The sequence below is a fragment of the Oryza glaberrima genome, chromosome 5, assembly GCF_000147395.1.
Source record: "Oryza glaberrima chromosome 5, OglaRS2, whole genome shotgun sequence".
Lineage (NCBI taxonomy): Eukaryota > Viridiplantae > Streptophyta > Magnoliopsida > Poales > Poaceae > Oryza > Oryza glaberrima.
In genome coordinates this window covers 1,479,035-1,498,589 of record NC_068330.1, presented here as the reverse complement: position 1 = coordinate 1,498,589, position 19,555 = coordinate 1,479,035, and the positions used below count along the sequence as shown (strand labels likewise).

Below are 19,555 nucleotides of genomic sequence, written 5' to 3'. Positions count from 1 at the left end.
ATGCATGCAAGTTAACAAAAGGAATAAGTTCATCTGAGGTCCCTTACCTTATCGACGAATCTTATTTTCATCCTTCAACCGTAAAACTAGATACAACGTGTCCCTCAACTGCCAAAACCATGAGGTCCCTCGGCGGTTTGGACGGTGGTTTTGGCTGACGTGGCGCATACGTGGCTAATTTGACTCGATCTTTATCTGATATGGCAATTCAATCTAAGAAAAACAATAAACCTTGTGGGATCCACATATCAGTTTAACACATAAATTAATTTAAAATTTTTGGGGCTCAGGCGTGCGGCCCCGTCGGCGGCAACTTCAAGGGCTCCTACCTCACCATGCTCAGCTCGGGGGGACTCGTCTTCGGTACCATCAACATCGTCGACAACTTCGGAACGGTCTTCGTCGACAACGTACGTACCTAGCTAGCAGTAGTAATTATCTTCGTCTGCTGATTAATTAATTACTAGCTGTTGATTTGATTAATTTGCAGGGCTACTGGATACCTTCGGCAAGCAAATACTCCGCGTGTCGAGGTCCGTTGTGCTCGGCTTCGGCTGCTTCATGGGGGTCCTCGCCACGGTGTTCACCCATCCTCTTCTTCCTCCTCTCCATCTCCCCTCTCTTCATCTCCCGCCGGCGGAGCTTGCATGAGCAGCAGCAGGCGCGGCGGAAGAAGTTGTCGCGCGCGCAAGACGAGATCCTCAAGTACATGCTCAAGATGATGGAGGTGTGCAACGCGCAGGGGTTCGTGTACGGCATCATCCCGGAGAAGGGCAAGCCGGTGAGCAGCGCCTCCGACAACCTCCGCTCCTGGTGGAAGGAGAAGGTCCGCTTCGACCGCAACAGCCCGGCCGCCATAGCCAAGTACCAGGCCGACAACGCCATGCCGGGGCGCGACGACGACGTCGGTGCCGCACCGGCAGGGCCGCACTTCCTGCACAAGCTGCAGTACACCTCGTTGCTCTCGGCGCTCACGCAGCACTACGACCCGCCGAAGCGCCGCTTTCCGCTTCAGAAGGGCGTGCCGCCGCCGTGGTGGCCGGAGGGGACAGAGGCGTGGTGGCCCGAGTTCGTCGTGCCCTCACCATCGTGGCCCCCGCCCTCATTTCCACCATCCTCCACGCCGCCCTCCGACCTCGACGGCATCCTCTCCCGCCGCCGCCGCCGCCGCGCGCCGCTCCCTCTCCGTCGCGCCTGAGAGAGAAGAGGGGAGAGAGAGGAAGAAAGGTGAGATGGGAAAGAGGAGGAAGAAGAGGATGGGTAAGAATGACACGTCGGGCCTACCATTTTTTATTAATTTGTGTGTGAAATATGTGGGTCCCACAAGGTTTATTGTTTTTCTTAAATCGAATTGCCACGTAAACGCTACGTCAGTGCCACATCAGATAGAGACCGAGTCAATTTAGCCACGTAGGCGCCACGTCAGCCAAAACCGCCTTCCAAACCACCGAGGGACCTCATCTGCACCGATTTTGACAGTTGAGGGATCCGTTGTATCTGGTTTTTCGGTTGGGGGACGAAAATCGGATTCGTAGACAAGTTAAAGGGACCTCATATGAACTTATTCCTAAAATGTAGCCCTAAACGTCGCAACGTTCGGGTGGGCCTGGGCCCAAACAGGAGGCCCAGCCCAGGTACAACTCTACAGTCCAGGTACCTTTTCCTTTCCTTTCTCTACCAATCATTCCGATGAAAGAAAATGTATTATTATTGCATAATAAAAATAAATGTGCGTTGTACTGTGTATAAAAAAATAATAATAATGGAAAATCTAGTTTTTTTAAAAAAAAAACAGAGAGAGAAAGCTAATGCGGCGCTTTTCTAAAAAAATGTTGGGTTGCTTTTAAAATGTTTGGAAAAGCTAGCGCAATATTTTAATGGAACATTTTGATGGTTGGATATTTGCTACCTAGTCTCATAGTTCAACTATAAGCACTTCTCGGATAGTCTTTTAGGGGGTTTATAATAATAGAGGTGAAATTAAACTTTTTAACGGACATGAATGGGTTTAAGGGTAGTGATAAAATTAAATTGAGAATGATTGTAATTGATTCAGACGAAGCAATAGGTAGAGAATTAGACACTAGAAGTAGTTACACTTTTAGGGACGGATGGATTTTGATATGAAACTGATCAACTTCTTTTGAGGCCTTAGTTAACAAATATTGCTAATAAGAGTTATAAGCACTAAACAGTCTGGATGAACCAGCTTTGGCAAGAAAGGAAGTTATCCTATCAACCAACTTTAGAAAAAAGAGGTTGATGGACCAACTTTGATTTTAACTATTACTGTTACAGTCTACTACATACATCCGTTTCAAAATATAACAACTTTAACTATGAATCTGGACACATAGTTGTCTATATTTATAGCTAAAAATACTTATATTTTAAGACGGAGAGAGAATGAGTTAATAGTAAAAATACTTATATTTTGAGACGGAGGCAGTATGAGTTAATAGTATCTGCTCCCTCCCATTTCACATTAATAGCCTAAAGCCCGTCCGTGACAACGAAAAACATATTAAATTTCTAACTTATTAAATCAGTTAATAAACACTTATTTAGTTTAAGTAATATTATTATTTTTCTTATTGAACAAAACAACCGATTTTAAATTTTGGAGAAAACCAATAGTGAAATAGGGGAGAACTTGTTGAAAGGTGATTTGTGGGATCCAGATATTAGTGGTAAGAGCGATATAGGAATGGACATCACCAGTTCACCACTATTAATATAGATATTTTACCAGATGTTAGTGGTACTGTAGATTTTTTTTTGTTTCTTCATTACTTGTCTATTTTACTAACATCCATATATGAATTTGAACACATATTTAAAGCAAATGCATCGATCCTCGTAGAAAATAGAGGAAGTAATATTTATCTCATCTTTATAAAACGAGATTTACTCTAGTCCAGCAAAAAGTTACTGATACCTCGCAGTACTAAATTATTTTCAATCGTTGGATTTAGGTCGGTGGGATAGGTATTGCTAAATCCAACGATCGGAGATGATTTGTTACCATAAGCACCGATACCTCAAGGTATTGTTGGGCCGGAGCAAATCTCTTACAAAACAATTGCATGTAATGCGTATGTCCAATCAACGGTAAAGAACAAAGCCACAATTGTTTTCGTGTGTAACGAAGCAAGGCAATAATACTTGCTGAAATTTACTTAGCCAATTGTATATCAAAATACGAATACGAGCAAGTTTCAAAACCAAAAAAAAAAAGAAATATGAATACGAATACGAGTCTTTTTTTTTTCGCGATAGAATACGAATACGAGTCAGCTGCTACTCGTTAAATTTCCCCGACCGGCAACTCAAAAAAAAAAAAAGAAAAAGAAAACCCAAGAGTCGACGGCCAGCGGCGCCGGCGATCCAATCCAAGCCAATGGAGACAAATCCGTCGTCCGCCCCGGCCATGGCGCTGCAGCTCGAGAAGCAAATCGTAGCCCCGCAGAGTAATTGCCTCTCGCCCTCTCCCTCTCGTTCTCTGATCGGTTGCTGTTTTGTTTAGTTAAGAAAAAAAACAAGTGGATCTTTTTAATCTATTCTTCGTAAACTGGTTGATTTGGTCTAGTGTAAGACGGATACCAAATTAGGATTTTTTTTTCCTTTTTGAGGTTTTAGGTCTCCAATCGAGCTCCTTTTGACCCCATTTTAGGTATTTTTAGCAGCACCCTTGGTTGATTCGTATAGAATTTCGGTTCTGGGAGGAGATTTCAAGAGATTGTCGTTACCTTTTCTTTCTTCTGCTGGTTCTCTCTATCTGGTCTATTCATGCCATATGCTTGTTGGGTTGCAGATGGATCGGTTGTTCAACGCGTTGGAGATGATGATTCCCAACATGGTGCATCAACATTGGGATCTCCAATCCCATTCCTTCCTGAGGTACAGCAGCATAAAATTCTCATGGAGGTTATTAGATTGCAAGCTTAATTTCAACATCACTGCTCTAATTAACCTTCCTAGTACATTAGTAATATATATGCTTGTTGAATGTTTCCTACGAACACACACACAGAGAGAAAAAAATTAAGAAAAAAACCTTAGTTCTGCAATTGGTCATGGTCCTACATCCCTAGTAAAAAAAAAAATCACTAGTAGCATTGCTTTGTTCTAAACTTAACTGTGCAAGTGCAACGGGCAGTAATATATCACTGTCTCTAATCTATACTTATCTATATATATTCCATTTTAGTATTATCTACGAAGGGTACATTACCTCAAAATTTCTCAGCTTCTTGGATCCATTCTTTTCTTACTTGACCTGCCATCTAGAACCTGAGGATATGTACCGATAATGAGACATGTCTGTTGATGCTGTTTGATAGTTGATACAGTTACGCACTGTTTTCTGATAAAATATACAATATAATCATAACAGCCTAGGAATTCTCAATTGTGAGCAGTCCACTTTTGTGGCTTATAAAGAGATTCGACCATGTTTTACCAGCCTTTGCAGATCATATAGTCACCATCAGAGTCTTTCTCAAAGCAGTCATAAAGCACTTGTTCTTAAACACATTGAGATTGCATTCATCTTCTCCCCATAATACATATTATACATTTCTTTAAGTATAGAGGATATCAATTTTTTTTGTTAGATACCTCTGTATTGATGCACCTACTGTAAAATTTAAGACTGTCTCTCGCAGCCTCGCTTGCTTAGAAGGTATAGCCTAATAAGATGGCTGCCTTTTATGTTGGCCAATGTCCATCATCCTGTTTTTTGAGAATCCTGCGTTCCAATGCTCAATAAAACATCATCCTAACTATGGTATCATATATTGTGCTCTGTGCAAGTAAGGATAGATATCACTGTAGTTAATCCAGTAGAAACTGTCTTTTCTGTATGCGATATCTGGGGAAAAAAGAAAGCCACTGCTAGCATTGTAGGAAAAAACTTCTGTATGCGATGCTCTATTCAGTTTATCTTCTACTGTTACATTCAATTGCATCATCTACCTATGAAATGCAACACATTGTGTGCAACCATGTAGAGCGGTTCCTTGGTCCTCCATGTGGTTATGCTATTTTTTCATTCTCTGATTGAGATTCCATTTGGTTTTAATGTTGAAATTTTGACCGATGCATTTGCACGCAGGACATCTGGCATTATATACACTTGTGTGATGCTGCTCGTTCTGCTTGCATTTCTCAGTCTTTTCTACGTTCCTGGAGATGTCTTCCCAACCTCACCTTGAATCAGATGAGTCTGTGCTGGATTCCATACGGACAAACTTTCAGCTGCAAAGTTGACAACATTCTGAGAAACCACTCAGCCATTGGCTTGAAGACATTGACACTTAATTTAAATGATGATCACGCTACTTTTCCTTATGTCAACAGTTGGCTCCAGGTTGCATTTACAGCAGGGATTGAAGAGCTCACCCTTAGGCTACATGAAAAGTACAACTTCCCATGCTCGCTTTTATCTGATGGGGTTAGAAAGTCAATTCGGTATCTTGAACTTAAGTTTTGTGCCTTCCATCCAACGGTTGAAGTTGGGCCCTTGAGAAGCCTAACAACTCTGTATCTGAATTCTGTGCGTATTACGGGGGATGAATTAGAGTGCCTTCTTTCCAACTCCCTTGCTTTGGAGAGGTTGCAGCTCATTGATATCAAGGACATAGTTATCCTGAAGATACCCTGCTTGCAGCAGCTCAACTCCCTGGGCGTTATGCTATGTCAGGGGCTGGAAGTGATAGAGTGCAAAGCTCCAAATCTCTCGCGAGTAAACGTTGACAAAGCTAAGATAAAATTCTCACCTGGTGAAGCATTGCAAATGAAGGACTTAACCCTGCGGCGTGCAAACTGCGCCTGTCATGCTCGTGTTGAGCTTCCGTCCATTATGCCAAATCTTCAGAGACTTTTACTACGTTCACTTAATGAGGTATAACACTCTTGTGAGTTATGCTGCAGAGTAGCAGCGATACATACGTCGTATTGCAGTAGTCATAAGCTGCCCTATGTATATAATTAGAGAATCTGAACATGACATATTTGTTGCTGTGCAGGTGGTTAACACGCCAATGTTGCCTAGCAAATTCCTCCACCTCAAGCACCTGACCATTTCTATGATATCAGGATCGGCCTTCTCCCCATCCTATGATTATTTTTCTCTGGTGTCTTTCTTAGATGCGTCTCCTTCCTTGGAGACTTTGTTCTTGGATGTGCGTTGTTCATCTTATATAATCCTCGTGCAAAGATATGCCTTCTGATCACTCTGCTGAATCCATTTCTTGATTCAATTCCCTTTGCCATTTTCTTCAGGTATCTCAGGGACGCATGGAGCACGAATCAGTTTTCGGAGGAGGTTCCTCTGCGCATCTGAGGCAGTTTCCTGAACTACACCGCCATGACCGCCTCAAGAGTGTGGAGATCATGGGGTTCAGCTCGGCCAAGGGCTTGGTTGAGCTAACATGTTGCATTGTCAAGAAGGCGGTCTCGCTAGAGCGCCTTGTGCTCAACACCCTTCGACACAATAGTTGCTGTTCCAAGGAATATATTCCACCTTACAGTCCCTTCAACAAGGTTGTGCTTGACGAAGCCTTTAGAGCGGTCGCGGCTATAAGAAGTTACATTCAGGATGAAGTTCCGCCTGAAGTTAACCTGACTGTTGTGGAGCCTTGTGCACGGTGTTATTCCTTCTGTGCATCATCATGATGATGATGGTACATGATACAAATCTGCTGCTAGGTGCTAGCTATAGATTATTTGACATCTTGGCCCGCTTTCGGGGTTGTTCAGATTGATGTTATTTTCAACCAAACCATTTTTTTGACAAAGTTGCCAAAAAAAATATATACGTTTAGTTTGTTGTCAAATTTGGTAAATAGATAAGAAATCCTGTCAAAAATTTTACAATATTGCCAACAAGGTTTATTTTGGCTACAATCTGAACAAGCCCTTCATTCACTGAGATGATCCCACATGTCATCCTCACAAGTGTCAATTAAAGCAATTGGCAACAAAATAAGTGATAAATTATCAAATTTCTCCGAATATACAGAGGACAACATCACTAAGCCTGAAGCATATTCCAATTTCTTTGATAGATGATAAACAAGATGGCACATACGAACTAGCACAACTAGTCAGGAGAACACAAATTCAACAAAGCAGATAAAATGATTCATGAACTTGTAGTATGCTCATTAAAGATTTAAATATATTACTATATGTACCTTATGTACTAAGCATGATCATAATTCATGAACTCATGACACGTCAACTAGATCAGCAGAAATGAAACAAAGGGGAAGACACAACAACTACAACATTCAACACATATTCGAGAAAAAATAAACTTGAGGTAGAAAAGATACAAGGAGGCAGTGCTGAAGCTCTACTGCTCATTCGACAGAAAACATACCCTCCAATCTGTCAAATTTTTTGACGCTCCGATCAGGATCCAACAACCAAAGGATTTGTATCATATAAATTATAAAGAAAAAGAAAAATAGTATGAAACAGGCCAGGAAAAGTGTATTCAGAAGCCCATCTATTAGGGGCTAGATTTATTTTGGGCCCAAATAAAAAGTCCAAACTGAAAATCTTTGAAATAACAACATAAATAGGATAAACAAATTTAAAGGCCCATCGTATAATAGATTTTGAGCCCAAAAACAATTCAAAAATTATACAAATTCTTCTTCTGAGTTATGATGTTCAGAAATTTGTGCTTGGTGATCTTTGCTGATATTTGTTCTTAATCTTCCTCTGATTATTCTCCTTCCAAATCTTTTCTTCTATAAAAAATAATCAATGTGGAAAAGCATGATCAAACCACCAGTTCACTAAAAACTCTAGAGATAGATCACAGGAAATGTAAAATGTGACATATCACTGTAAACAACTGTGTCCACCAAAAGATTACACCAATTTTTCAACCACACACACATAAGATGCAAGCACTGATGATTTTGGTAATAGCAAGTCCAATGGGACTATCTCTTGGGATATAACTATGTTAGCACTGATGCTTTCTCTTTCCTTTATTTCAGTTACACTGTTGCGGATCTGAGAAAAATAAAAAGTAGAAACACACTAGATAAAACAAACTCTGAATCTGGAACTACAAAATTATTTTTAAAAGCAGATACAATTTGAAAGTCTTGAACAACATACTTTAATCTTGCAAGAATCAGATTTGAATATCATATTTAAAAAATGGAATCACTGGATTAAAAACAAAGGAATCAAATTCAGGTGAAGAAAAAAAAATTTTATCTCTGAAATTGTACTTACTGTTTATCTCTGAAACTGTCTGAATCATTCGCAAATCTTTATATGTCAAAATTAATCAACATGGAAAAGTCTGATAAAAAATTAGTTGAATAAAAACTTTACTGATACAAATTGACAGCACATTCAAAATTCAGACCATAACTCATTCAGAATATTCAGAAAACACACATATCACTGCATATCAACTGATTAGGAGAAAATTCAGAAATTCATAGTACAACAGAATAAGAATACTATAATGCATACACTTCAGTGCAAAGCAAAAATAACAGCAAACTATAGAATTCAAACCACAACAAATTATAAACGATCCAGACATTGTTCCTAAACACAAAGTCGCATCCCACACACAAAGAATAATGACTCCGAAAAATGTTTCAGTGTCAAAGTTTGCACTGTAATTTAGAAATAACTTCCCAATCAGAGACATTGCTCCAGACTCCAGATGTGACAAAACACAATGTCAGGCACACTATCTTCCTAATCCCATCTAAGTAAAACATACAAAAAAAATCACTCTGAATCTGGAATTGTGTTATCCACCAACAAGTTTTCACCCATATGAAGCAAACAAAGCATCACAAGTTCACAACATTCATCACCATTCTAAAAATTATATTTCAAATTACAGTGATTTTGTATGAGAATTACAAAGAAAAAACACTGTAATTCCAGTACTAAAATCATGTAAGTGACACCAAAATTTGTAGTTAGAGGATTAGTACTATTTTCATTTATATTCTCCGTTTTCCAGTAATTATGTTAATTCTCTGTATTAGATTCATGAAGGAAAGAGTAGGTTATGAAAACATCAAATGAATTTTAGCATATACTTAAAAAAAATAAAATTCTGGAATCTTCCAAGTGGTTGTTTCTGGTTGTATTTTTGTTCAAATTTCAAATTGAAAATCTGGAATATTGTTATGAATTCTATGATTTTTGCACTAATGATTTACAATCTTAAGTTTTAGTTTTTTTTTTAGTTTCGGCCAAAAGGGATAGGATATGAAAACTATCAAGAAATTACCAGGTATGTTTTCAGGTTCTGTTTCATTATATATAAATGAAAACAAATGCAGAATAATAACTTGAAAATTTTATAAAAATGAATGGTTTCATCTTAAAGTTACAAATTCAAACTAATCATATAGAATAGTCCAGAGAATATTGTTAACTTGCCACCAAAAAGCACAATTAGTTTCTAATCCCTTCCTAGTGTACACACAAAAATTACAGTGCATTTCTACCATATTTACATAGAAAAAACACTGTAATTTCAATATTAAAATCATGTAAATGAAGCCAAGATAACTAGGGAAAAATCTGTACATATTTATTTGAAATGCTTTCATATTCAGGTTTAAAAGAGAAGAATTTGAAAACATCAAATGTTCTAAAGATGGGTGATGTAAGATATTCTTCAACTGTTATCTTGAAAACTTCAAAAGCTTTTCTTCTGAAGCAATCAAATTTGAAAAATATCTGCATTCATAATCAGGTAAAAAGTAAAAAAGCTTATTCTGTATATATTTATCTTAAATTGAATCATAATTTTAAATTTCAAATCTACATACATAAATAGAAATTTGGATCTAAAAAATATTTAAAAATACAATTCATTTGTACTATATTTACGTAGAAAAAAACTGTAATTACAATATTAAAATCATGTAACTGAAGGCAAAACTTAAAATCAGATTCAGGAATGCAGAAAAATAAGTTGAATTTTACAATTAGACAACTTCAAGTCTAACAAATCGAATACCACAGTGATAATTCAAGTTTCGGAAACACATATAATGCTCAATTTTAAATTGTGTTAATTTCGATACTAGGTAGCATCACAACTTCAAGATTCAGAACTAGAGTAATCTAGTGATTATTCATAAATCAAACACAAAGTAACTTTAAATTTCTGGATTTCTCCAATTCAAAACTAACTGAGATCAAAACTTGAATTAAACAAAACATATGCACTATGTCAGCAAGATAATCACTCTTAATTCCAACTCCATCTTACATATCTCCATTGCCATCATGATCAAATTCTTCTATAAAACAAAACAAAAACATATATTAGTAAAGAAAACCCAGATGGCTAAGTCTGAGAAGGTGAACACCAAACAAAAGAGCCGGTGAGGAAGTTTGAGGAATCCTGATCTACAGATTTTTTTAAAGAAGGCCAAAAGAGGCACATTAGTGCTTTTGTCAGTACATCACAAGAACTCACCGAATCACTGGATGATTTGTTGGATTGTTCATCTTTATAACTTGAGAAAGCAACAAGTTAGACAAGCATTGTTCCTCTTTACAACATCACCTTTTTCTTTTGAGAACAACATTACCCTTTTTGGATCACCAAATTCCAGCTCTCCTGCTTTTGTTATTTTGCACTAAAGCAAAGGATGAGCACATTGAGAAGCAAACAATCAGTGTTAAAAAGCAAGAAAACATCCTTACTTGCAAGCATTGCAATGCTACTGAATGTACAAGCGGTTTATGGATGCTAATGCCAGCACTAATCATCCACCAGAAGCAAATGCAATCTACTACTACAGAGAGCCAGGATAAAAAAGGGGCAGCTCCTATCTGGCCAACTTTTATTTAGCTATTCTTCTTTTGGATTTATCTTTTTATTTTCTCCAGCTGAAAGCCTGGAAACAGTAGTGAGCCCTCTCTGTCCTCTACTCAATCCTCATCAACAGTTGCCACCCATGATCTCATTATCCTTTACTTCCCCACATTTTATATCAGTTAACATAGCAACTTCATTAACAGAACAATCAATTCATGCACCTACATTGAACAAACTTCACACGACATGTTTAACCAGAATAAGATGAGGAAAAAACTAATTGACTAGAAAAAAAGTCAAATGACTTATAATATGAAACAATATGAAACGGAGGGAGCATTTCTCAATTAATGACTAGATGGCATGGTTCAAATTAGAAGTAACATCCACCTCTACTATAAAACTTGCTCTAAGAGCAAGTACTATAACTATCTCTAAAAATATCACATAGCACTAGGTGATAAAGGTGGAGAAGGGTGAGGGGAGAGAGAGGATGCATGAACCATCCTTCATGCAAGGAGTAAACTCTACACAATATCCAAGAAAACTGCAAAGAGAAAGTAAGATGGTGTGAGAAGTGGGCCAAAAGAAATATTAGGGTTTGTGTGTTAGAGGTAAATTGTTGTACATGCATGTTAGCTCTGAATCAATGAGTAGATATGACATTGCTAAAATTGGAGGTAATAATCAACTCCACTGTAAAACTTGCTCTAAGCACCCAAACACAAACCCCTAAATGCCATGTAGGATTAAATGGCAAGACGGATGAGAGAAGAGATGAGAGAGACGATGAGTCATCCCTCGTAAGAGCCAAGCCTCCACACAACTTCAAATCAAAAGGAGGAAGAGGAAGAAGGGCCTGTTTGGTACAGCTCCAGCTCCACCCCTCCTGGAGCTGGAGCTCAGCCAAACAGTTTTAGCTCTATCAAAACTGGGAGTGGAGCTGGGTGGAGCTTTCTCACGAAATGAACTAGAGTTGTGGAGCTGGGTTTAGGCAGCTCCACAACTCCACTCTAGACCCAACTCCTGGAGCTAAATTTAGGAGTTGGAGCTGTACCAAACAGGCCCTCAGAAAAGTACTGAGGCCGGTGTATTAGATAGTACCCCACGTATACAAAATTAGCCATTTGAAGGAGAGAGTAGCACTACTATGAGAGAGAGAAAAGCAATATATTTTTCTTATTTCCTGCTGGTGATCTTTCTACATTAATGTATAAATACTACTCGCACAATGTATAAGTTTTACTTTAGGCTATGTTCGGTTAATCCCCAAGAGGGAGGGATTGGAGGGGATTTATTTCACATCTATTGTGGTGTGGAAAATCAAACCCCTCCAAACCTCTTCAACCCTCTTCAAACCCAACAAGGTTTTAGAGAATTAAAAACCTCTGATGTGTATATTGTGGATACCTATGTCTCTAACAAATCCCTTAGGGCAATGAAGCTTTGGGATTTGTTAAGCGACATAAGGGGAATGCCGGCTTCTATAGGCGGCGGCGGCCGAGAAGGCTATTACACGATCAGTCACGCGTGCCCCTCCCCGCGCGACTGGACACGTGTCGCGCGCGGAGAGGGGGCGGCGGACGCGCCGCGCAGGAGAGCGAGTTTCCCTTTTTTTTTCCGCGTTTTTCGTTTCTGTTCGCTTTGCCCTTTTTTTTTTTCCGTTTTTCCCGTTTTTCCGTTTCTATTCAGTTTGGTTTTTCTTTTTTTTTTCTCGTTTGTCTTCTGTTTTTTTCGGTTTTTTTTAAAGATGTATGAATACAAACTTTCGTATGTATACCAAGCTAGTTTATATCCGTACGTATACAAAGTTTTTATACGCGTGTGCAAAGTTTGTATACGCGTATATAATGTTTGTATACGCGTATGCAAAGTTTGTATATGCGTATACAAAGTTTATATACGTGTATGCAAACTTTGTATACGTGATGTAATTGTTTTTTTATTTTTTTAATACATATATATAAAAAGTTTATATAATCGTATACAAAGTTTGTATATATCGTATATAAACTTTGTATATATGTATATATTTTTTATGTATTAAAAATATATTTATATGTATACATACGTATGTACATATGTATATACACGGATATACATATGTATAGTAGATACAGAGAAGAGACTAGACGGGGGCGACTGACCGCGCGCGCGCAGGGGCGCGCGACTGATCGCGTATCAGCCGCCCCCGGCGGCGGCGGCAATGGCGCTCTAGCTGGACTTGATGGTGTGTGCGCGTCATGGGCTCATAGCGATGGGTGAGCAAGGAATCGGGGCTGGGCCAGATGGGCCCCTTCCGATTTTGAGATTTGGGCCGAGGAAAACAAGAGAAATGGCTCGGGCCGAGGAAAACAAGCTGCATGGCCTGTTGACTGGTGATGTTCGGCCTAAAGATAAATAAAGAAATAGGTTGGCTTCTTGAGGAAAAAGTCCACTTAAACTCCCTTAATAGTAGACCGAATCTAATTCATACCCTTCGATCAGAAAACCGGATAGGATGGCTCCCCAACTATTGAAACCGGTATAATTTTACTCCCTAAGCTGTTTTGGAGGATAGTTTCACTGACGTGGCGCTGATATGGTGGTGTTGACCTGATTTTTGTCCCATGTGATTCTTATGTGGTATTAAAATTAAAAAAATATATGTGAGACCCACGTGTCATCCTCTCTCTCCCCCTTATCTCTCTCTTTCTTTTCCCCAGTGAGACGGATCGGGCGGCCCCGCCTATGTGTCACCGTCGCCTCCCTAGTAGCAGTGCAGGCACTGCCGTGCCGCTCGGGGCCTCTACCGAGCGCTTGCCCCATCGATCGCACCGACGCCGAGGCTACCTCCTTGCTTGAGGACACCACGCGACCACGATGAGCAGCGCCTCGTTGAAGGCCGGTGCACCAGCTCGCTCATCCTGGCTTCTCCACGCGAGCGGATCTGGGGGCGCGCAGCATCCATCTCTGCCACAGGAGCAAGTGTGACGTGTGTGTTCCCTTTTGCTGGTGTGCATAGCCATCGAGTTTCTCAATTCTAGCTAGGATATTTGTTCTACCGGTGGTGATCGATCAATTGAGTTTTCATCTCCGGCTACTTCATCACGCGCGGTGTTCTACTGGGATGTCTGTTCTACATGATTGCGCGGTAGGAGAAGATCATCGATGGCGCAGTAGAAGGAGAAGACGGCTGTGACGATATGATGGGCTTCGCCGACACCGGCAGCGACCTCGTCAGTACGCAGTGCGCGCCCTGAGGAAGCAAGCAGCCGAGCTCGCCGACGCTCCGTGTGCTCCCGTGCAGTAGCTCGCTGAACCTATGCGCGGCTGAGGCGGCGCTGGCCGATCGAGGCGACCCCACCGTCGGGGTTGCGCGTGTAGGTATAACCAGACGTACGGCACCGGCCGGGTGGACGTCCGGATTTGCAGGGCTCGGAGACCTTCACGTTCGGCTCGGCATTGCCTTCGAGTGCAGCAGCAACGTGAGCAGCGACGACTGGAACGGCTCGGCCGGCCGGGCTCGTCTGGTTGGGCAGGGGTGGTCTGTCTCTCGTCTCCCAGCTCGTCGCCGGCATGTTCTCTCGTGTCCCAGCTCCCCGCAGACGGCCAAAGGGGAAGAGAAGGGGGGATAAGGGTTGGAGAGAGAGAGAGGGGATGACATGTGGGCCCTGTAATATTTTCTTTATGATAAATGGGTCCCCCAATTATTTTAAAAATTCTAATGCCACTTAAGCGTCACGTGGAATGAAGACCAAGTAACAATGTCATGTCAGTGCCATGTTAGCGAAACCATCATCCAAAACTGCTAAGGGAGTTAAATTGTACAATAGTCTAGGGAGCCGTCCTATCTGGTTTTCTGGTTGTAGGTTATGAATTAGATTTGGCCCACTTTTTAACGGAGTAAAAGTGGACTTTTCCCCCTAATAAAATAGCACTGGAAAAAGTACACCGAAGGTCCCTCAACTTGTCATCGAGTTACAAAATCGTCCCCTAACCGCAAAACCAGACATCCGACATCCCTCAACTTACAAAACCGTTCACTTTAGGCCCTTAGGTGGTTTTGATCCCAGTTTTGTCTTACGTAACGGCTGAGTTAGTGTGGGCCCCACATGTCAGGGTGTCCACGTCACCCCCTCTCTTTCCCCTTTTCTCTCCCTTCCTCCTCTCATGTTTCCCCTGGGCGTCGTGGATGGCGGTAGGCGGTAGCTTCGTCGACACAGCGGGAGGAGGTCAGGAGGCGAGGCGGGAGAGGAGGGCGTCGGCAGCCGGTGACGGGCGACGCAGCGGCGGTGACGGCAGCGACGACGTCGTTCGTAGCCGGCCGTGGCGACGCCGCCTCCGCCTGCGCCGGGACGGGCAGAGGCAATGCCGCCGCCGTGGCGTCAATGACGAAGCGACTAACGACGACGGCGAGGGCGAGGCGCCTCGATGTCCCCGCCTGCCACAGCCGTCCTCTACGACCACCACGGCCCGCCCGACAAAGTCCTCAGGGTGGCTGAGCTGCTGCCGGCGCCCGGCGGAGATCAGCTACCGCGATGTGTGCATGTGGATGCTGACTGCCCCCATCAACCCCTCCGACCTCAACCGCGTCGAGGGTGTCTACCCCGTTCGTCCTCCCCTCCCCGCCGCTGTTGCAGGCTACGAGGGGGTCGGCCAGGTCCACGCCCTCGGCGCCGCCGTCGATTCCCCGCTCCTCTCCCCCGGCGACTGGGTCATCCCTTCCCCGCTCCGATGTGCCTCCCCAATACGCCGCCACCATCACCGTCAATCCACTCACCGCGCCTAGGATGCTCCAAGACTCGACGCCGCCATGGCGTTCAATCCGCTTAGCTCGAGGCCGCCCTGGCTCTCATGGACATGGCCGGCGCCACACCCGGACAACACGAGGCCTCGCCGCCGCCGCACGCCACGCAGGTGAGTAGTAGTAAATCCGCGCGACGACCTTGCCTACCGCCGGCTATCACATGCACATTGAACGCCTTGGGCTTGGTTTTCGTTTGTGCTATGTCGGTAGGAGGCGGCGGCGAGGGCGAGCAGGAGGACAAGGCGGAGATGGCGATAACGAGGCTGAGCCTTGAGCTGGGGAAGGTCGGAATCCAGTCGTCGTCGCCATGCTCCAGCAGCTCAAGCGCCGGCCACCCCGCGATGCAGCCCGCCGCCGCGGCCACGACCAATAAAATTCCGACACGCCACATGCTCTTGTCGTGGAGACCGACGACGAGCGTGGTGGCGGCGAGCTGGTTCACCGTCGTGCCACATGCTTCTTTCTTTGTTTTGAGTTGAGCCAACTACCACCATTGATTAATTGGTTTACCTCCGCGATGCCGTTGCATAGCTCCCTGAAGGCGAGGGCAAGCTGGAAGCCGCCGAGGCGTAGGCTGCGCCGCCTCCGCCGCGACCTCGCCGACGAGCAGACGTGCAGCAGCGTGATGCAGTCGCCGGCGCGGAGGAAGTTGCGGACGGCCCACTGCAGCGCGCCGACGGTAGCGACTGATGGCGGTGGCGTCGAATCGATCTCGGTGATGATGGCCGCAGCCGCGTGCCGCCATCGCCAACCGCACGGGGGGACGGGGAGGCCGCCGATCTCGCGCCGCCCTGAGCCCGAGCGCGGCCACCCGGGAGCCGCCGTCGCCGGCCGCGCGCGCCGCCGCCTGTGCGCGAGCAGAGAGAGAGAGAGAGAGAGGCGCTGAGAGGGAGGAAAGGAGTAGAGAAATAAAGAAAGAAAAGAGAGGAAAGAGACGCAGGAGCTGACGGGGACACCCTGCCATGTGGGGCCCACGTGGGTTTCACGCTGACTCAGCCACCACGTGGGATAATACCGGGTCAAAACCGCTGAGGGACCTAGTTTGCAGTTTTGTAAGTTGGGGGATGCGTTGTGGTTTTGCGGTTGGGGGACGATTTTGTAACTCGATGACAAGTTGAGGGACCTTTGGTTTACTTTTTCCAAATAGGACTAATATGTCGGAACGTCGGGTGGGCCTAGGCCCAAACAGGAGGCCCAGTCCAGGTACAACTCTACTGAAACAGGATGATTTTTTTTCGTTTCCTTTCGCCACCAATCATTCCGATGAAAGAACATATATTATTCCATCAAAATAAAATGATAATGATGGAAACTCTAGTTTTTTAGAGAGAGAGAGAGAGAGAGAGAGAGCTAATGCGGCACTTTTCTGGAAAAATGTTGGGTTGCTTCAAAAATGTTTGGAAAAGCTAGCTCAATATTTTTCATGGAACATTTTGGAACAAAGAAAATGGTGGGAAAACTAAGCATTATCTTCGACCATATATTTTCTCAATGATTAGTTATCGTTGCTGGATAATTGGTACTAACTCTCTCAGTCCCAAAGGTGAAATTAAATGGAAAATGATATTTGCTTCCTAGTCTCGTTGTTCTAAACTATAAGCACTTCTGGGATTGTCTTTTACGGGGTTTAAGAATAGAGGTGAAATTAAGCGAGGAATGTTTAATGTTGTGAACTACATGAACGGGTTTTAAGAATAGAGATGAAATTTAACAGTGAAACGTTTGATGGTTGTGAACTACACGAACGGGATTTAATAATAAAGGTGAATTCAAGTTTAATGGACATAACGGGGTTTAAGGATAGAGATGAAATTGAATTGAGAATGATTGTAATTGATTCAGACGAAGCAATAGGTAGAGAATTAGATATTAGAAGTAACTATACTTTTAGGGACGGATGGATTTTAGTATGAAACTGATCAACTTACTTCTTTTGAGGCCTTAGTTAACAAATCTTGCTAATAAGAGTTATAAGCACTAAACAGTCTGGATGAACCAGCTTTGGCAAGAAAGGAAGTTCCTATCAACCAACTTCAGAAGGAGGAGGTTGATGGACCAAAGATAGCAAACAGTCAGATGCAGAACCATACTTCAAGGATGGAAAAATAAATATGATTACATTCTCCCAAACCAACAGGATAGGATTATGGAGTGATATATCTCTTGGAATGGAATTCATCATATAAAAGACTGAACAATTAGCATCTCAGCAAACTATCATCATTCACAGGATTCTTCCCAAACAATTCAATCAGAAACAAATAAAACCATTCAGTGACACAAGGATAGATTCATTGGTGCAAACATTATAGCATAGGTTCAATGTCAAAATATTACAATCATCAGTTCATCACATCACAAACCAGCACACATGTGCTCTCCAAGAATTACATCAAACCAGATTGTTCTCTTCCACCCTTATTAGCAAGGAGCACTAGAGGAGATGAACACATTTCACATAAGACTAGACAAGATTACAACACACATTGCTTATTAATGGTCTAGATTAATGAAAACAACATGAAGCAAACCATAATTAAACATAATAAGCATCATCAGACACAACCACAGAGGCTAGTACTACTAGTTTGTAATGCAGCTGCTTCCATGCCATTGATGCCAATGGCCATGGTGTGCGAGCTCTCCATGGTGGCTCAGAACTGGAAGGCGTCGGCCATGGCGGTGGCGACGATGGGCTGCGCGGCGAACGGTGGCTGCCATGGGCGGAGCAGCGGGTCGTCAGGGATCTCCGGGATGTCGACGGGCGCGCCGGCCACCTGGAGGATCTCCAGGACGCCGCCGAGCGCCTGGAGGCGCCCGGCGAGCTCGCCGTGGCGGGCGCGGAGCACCGCGTTCTCGCCGTCGACCTTGCTCAGCTCCCCCGCGTAGGCCCCGATCTGCGCCTCGACGCGCGCGTTCTCGGCCTGGAGGCGCGCCGCCTCGGCGATCAGCTCCTCCAGCCGCTGCTGCTTCCTCGCCCTGGACCGCCTCGCCGACTCCCTGTTCGACAGCATCCTCTTCCTCTTCCGCTCGTCGGCGGCGTACCCACCACCGCCGCCGCCGCTGGTGTTGCTCTCCGGGCTGGAGCTCCGGCGCGAAGGCGACGACATGGTCACAGTACGGTTCTTGTCCAAAACTTAATCCAAGAACCGGATCTCTTCAAGAGATCAAAAAAATCCAAAGAAAACAAGAAAGAAACTAGTAGGAGGATGAAAAAGAAATCAAGATCTAATCAATTAGAGGCTGGAGATGGTGTTCTTGGGAGGAGGGCGATGAGTTCATGAGAAGACGTAGAACCAGTAGAGGAAGGCAACGGAGAAGGAGTGGGAACGGCGGCGGCGGAGCACGTTCAACTTCATCGGAGTACGGCGAACGTTAGAGGAAAGGATAGGTAAACATTCCCCAGATCGGATCTACGCCACCAACCTCAACCTCGAGCAAGAACAAGAACAGCAACGAGAGGGAGTGGAAACTAAAATTCGACCAACCCGAGGGGCTTCCTCGCAAGAATGCAAGGAGTAGACTCGAAAGGAAAAGAAACTAGGAGGACCTGAATGTAATAAAAAGATGGGAACCAAGGACTTATCTGCGAAACAGAGGGGACTCCGGGGGCTCTAATGCATAAGGGGCGCAATTAGACGGATGGGGAAGGTTTAGAAGGGCTCTGGGAGGGTGCATTTATAGCTGGGGAGGAGGGCATTTTGGGGATTTGGGGAAAAATGGGAGGTTGGACTGGACGGCGTTTTCCGTGTGCCAGCCTGTCACGGGCGTTAACTCATCTGTCAATGTGTATTATTTTTGCTTTTCTTTTGTTTTAATACCCAGGAAAGTTGGTATTTTTGTACTACCCCTTGGAAAGTTACAGGTTGTCTCTAGGCTTCGTAGGATGGATGTGTTTGAACTGATGTTTAAAACGTAAGCAATGTTAA

General features: G+C 43.5%; 3 protein-coding genes and 1 pseudogene across 4 annotated transcripts; 3 read left to right on the top strand and 1 right to left on the bottom strand.

Annotated features, from left to right (window-relative positions):
- Positions 1-183: 183 nt before the first annotated feature.
- On the top strand, positions 184-1,198 carry LOC127773354 (protein ETHYLENE-INSENSITIVE 3-like 2). Its single transcript, XM_052299417.1, has 2 exons — positions 184-410; positions 491-1,198. The coding sequence occupies exons 1-2, from the start codon at positions 336-338 to the stop codon at positions 1,196-1,198; spliced, it is 783 nt and encodes a 260-aa protein (XP_052155377.1). The 5' UTR covers positions 184-335.
- Positions 1,199-3,329: 2,131 nt separating this feature from the next.
- Positions 3,330-7,095, top strand: LOC127773776 (uncharacterized). Of its 2 annotated transcripts, none has more exons than XM_052299952.1 (5): positions 3,330-3,470; positions 3,815-3,900; positions 5,174-5,905; positions 6,030-6,185; positions 6,286-7,095. In XM_052299952.1, exons 1-5 carry the CDS (start codon positions 3,401-3,403, stop codon positions 6,676-6,678), a joined length of 1,437 nt encoding a protein of 478 aa, XP_052155912.1. In that variant the 5' UTR covers positions 3,330-3,400; the 3' UTR covers positions 6,679-7,095. The 2 variants fall into 2 exon arrangements, with proteins under 2 accessions (XP_052155912.1, XP_052155910.1); XM_052299950.1 differs by having other exon boundaries at positions 5,117-5,905.
- Positions 7,096-14,877: 7,782 nt separating this feature from the next.
- LOC127773787 (enoyl-[acyl-carrier-protein] reductase, mitochondrial-like) lies at positions 14,878-15,939 on the top strand (annotated as a pseudogene).
- A 1,975-nt stretch (positions 15,940-17,914) lies between these two features.
- On the bottom strand, positions 17,915-19,277 carry LOC127773786 (ocs element-binding factor 1-like). Its single transcript, XM_052299962.1, has one exon. It carries the CDS (start codon positions 18,734-18,736, stop codon positions 18,281-18,283), a length of 456 nt encoding a protein of 151 aa, XP_052155922.1. The 5' UTR covers positions 18,737-19,277; the 3' UTR covers positions 17,915-18,280.
- Positions 19,278-19,555: the final 278 nt, after the last annotated feature.

Excerpts from the sequence above, each read along its gene's own strand:
- LOC127773354 (XM_052299417.1), top strand. The coding sequence starts at position 336 with ATGCTCAGCTCGGGGGGACTCGTCTTCGGTACCATCAACATCGTCGAC. Across the intron at positions 411-490 it reads GAACGGTCTTCGTCGACAAC|GGCTACTGGATACCTTCGGC; the intron begins GTACGTACCTAG and ends ATTAATTTGCAG.
- LOC127773776 (XM_052299950.1), top strand. The coding sequence starts at position 3,401 with ATGGAGACAAATCCGTCGTCCGCCCCGGCCATGGCGCTGCAGCTCGAG. Across the intron at positions 5,906-6,029 it reads TACTACGTTCACTTAATGAG|GTGGTTAACACGCCAATGTT; the intron begins GTATAACACTCT and ends GTTGCTGTGCAG. Across the intron at positions 6,186-6,285 it reads TGGAGACTTTGTTCTTGGAT|GTATCTCAGGGACGCATGGA; the intron begins GTGCGTTGTTCA and ends CATTTTCTTCAG.
- LOC127773786 (XM_052299962.1), bottom strand. The coding sequence starts at position 18,736 with ATGTCGTCGCCTTCGCGCCGGAGCTCCAGCCCGGAGAGCAACACCAGC.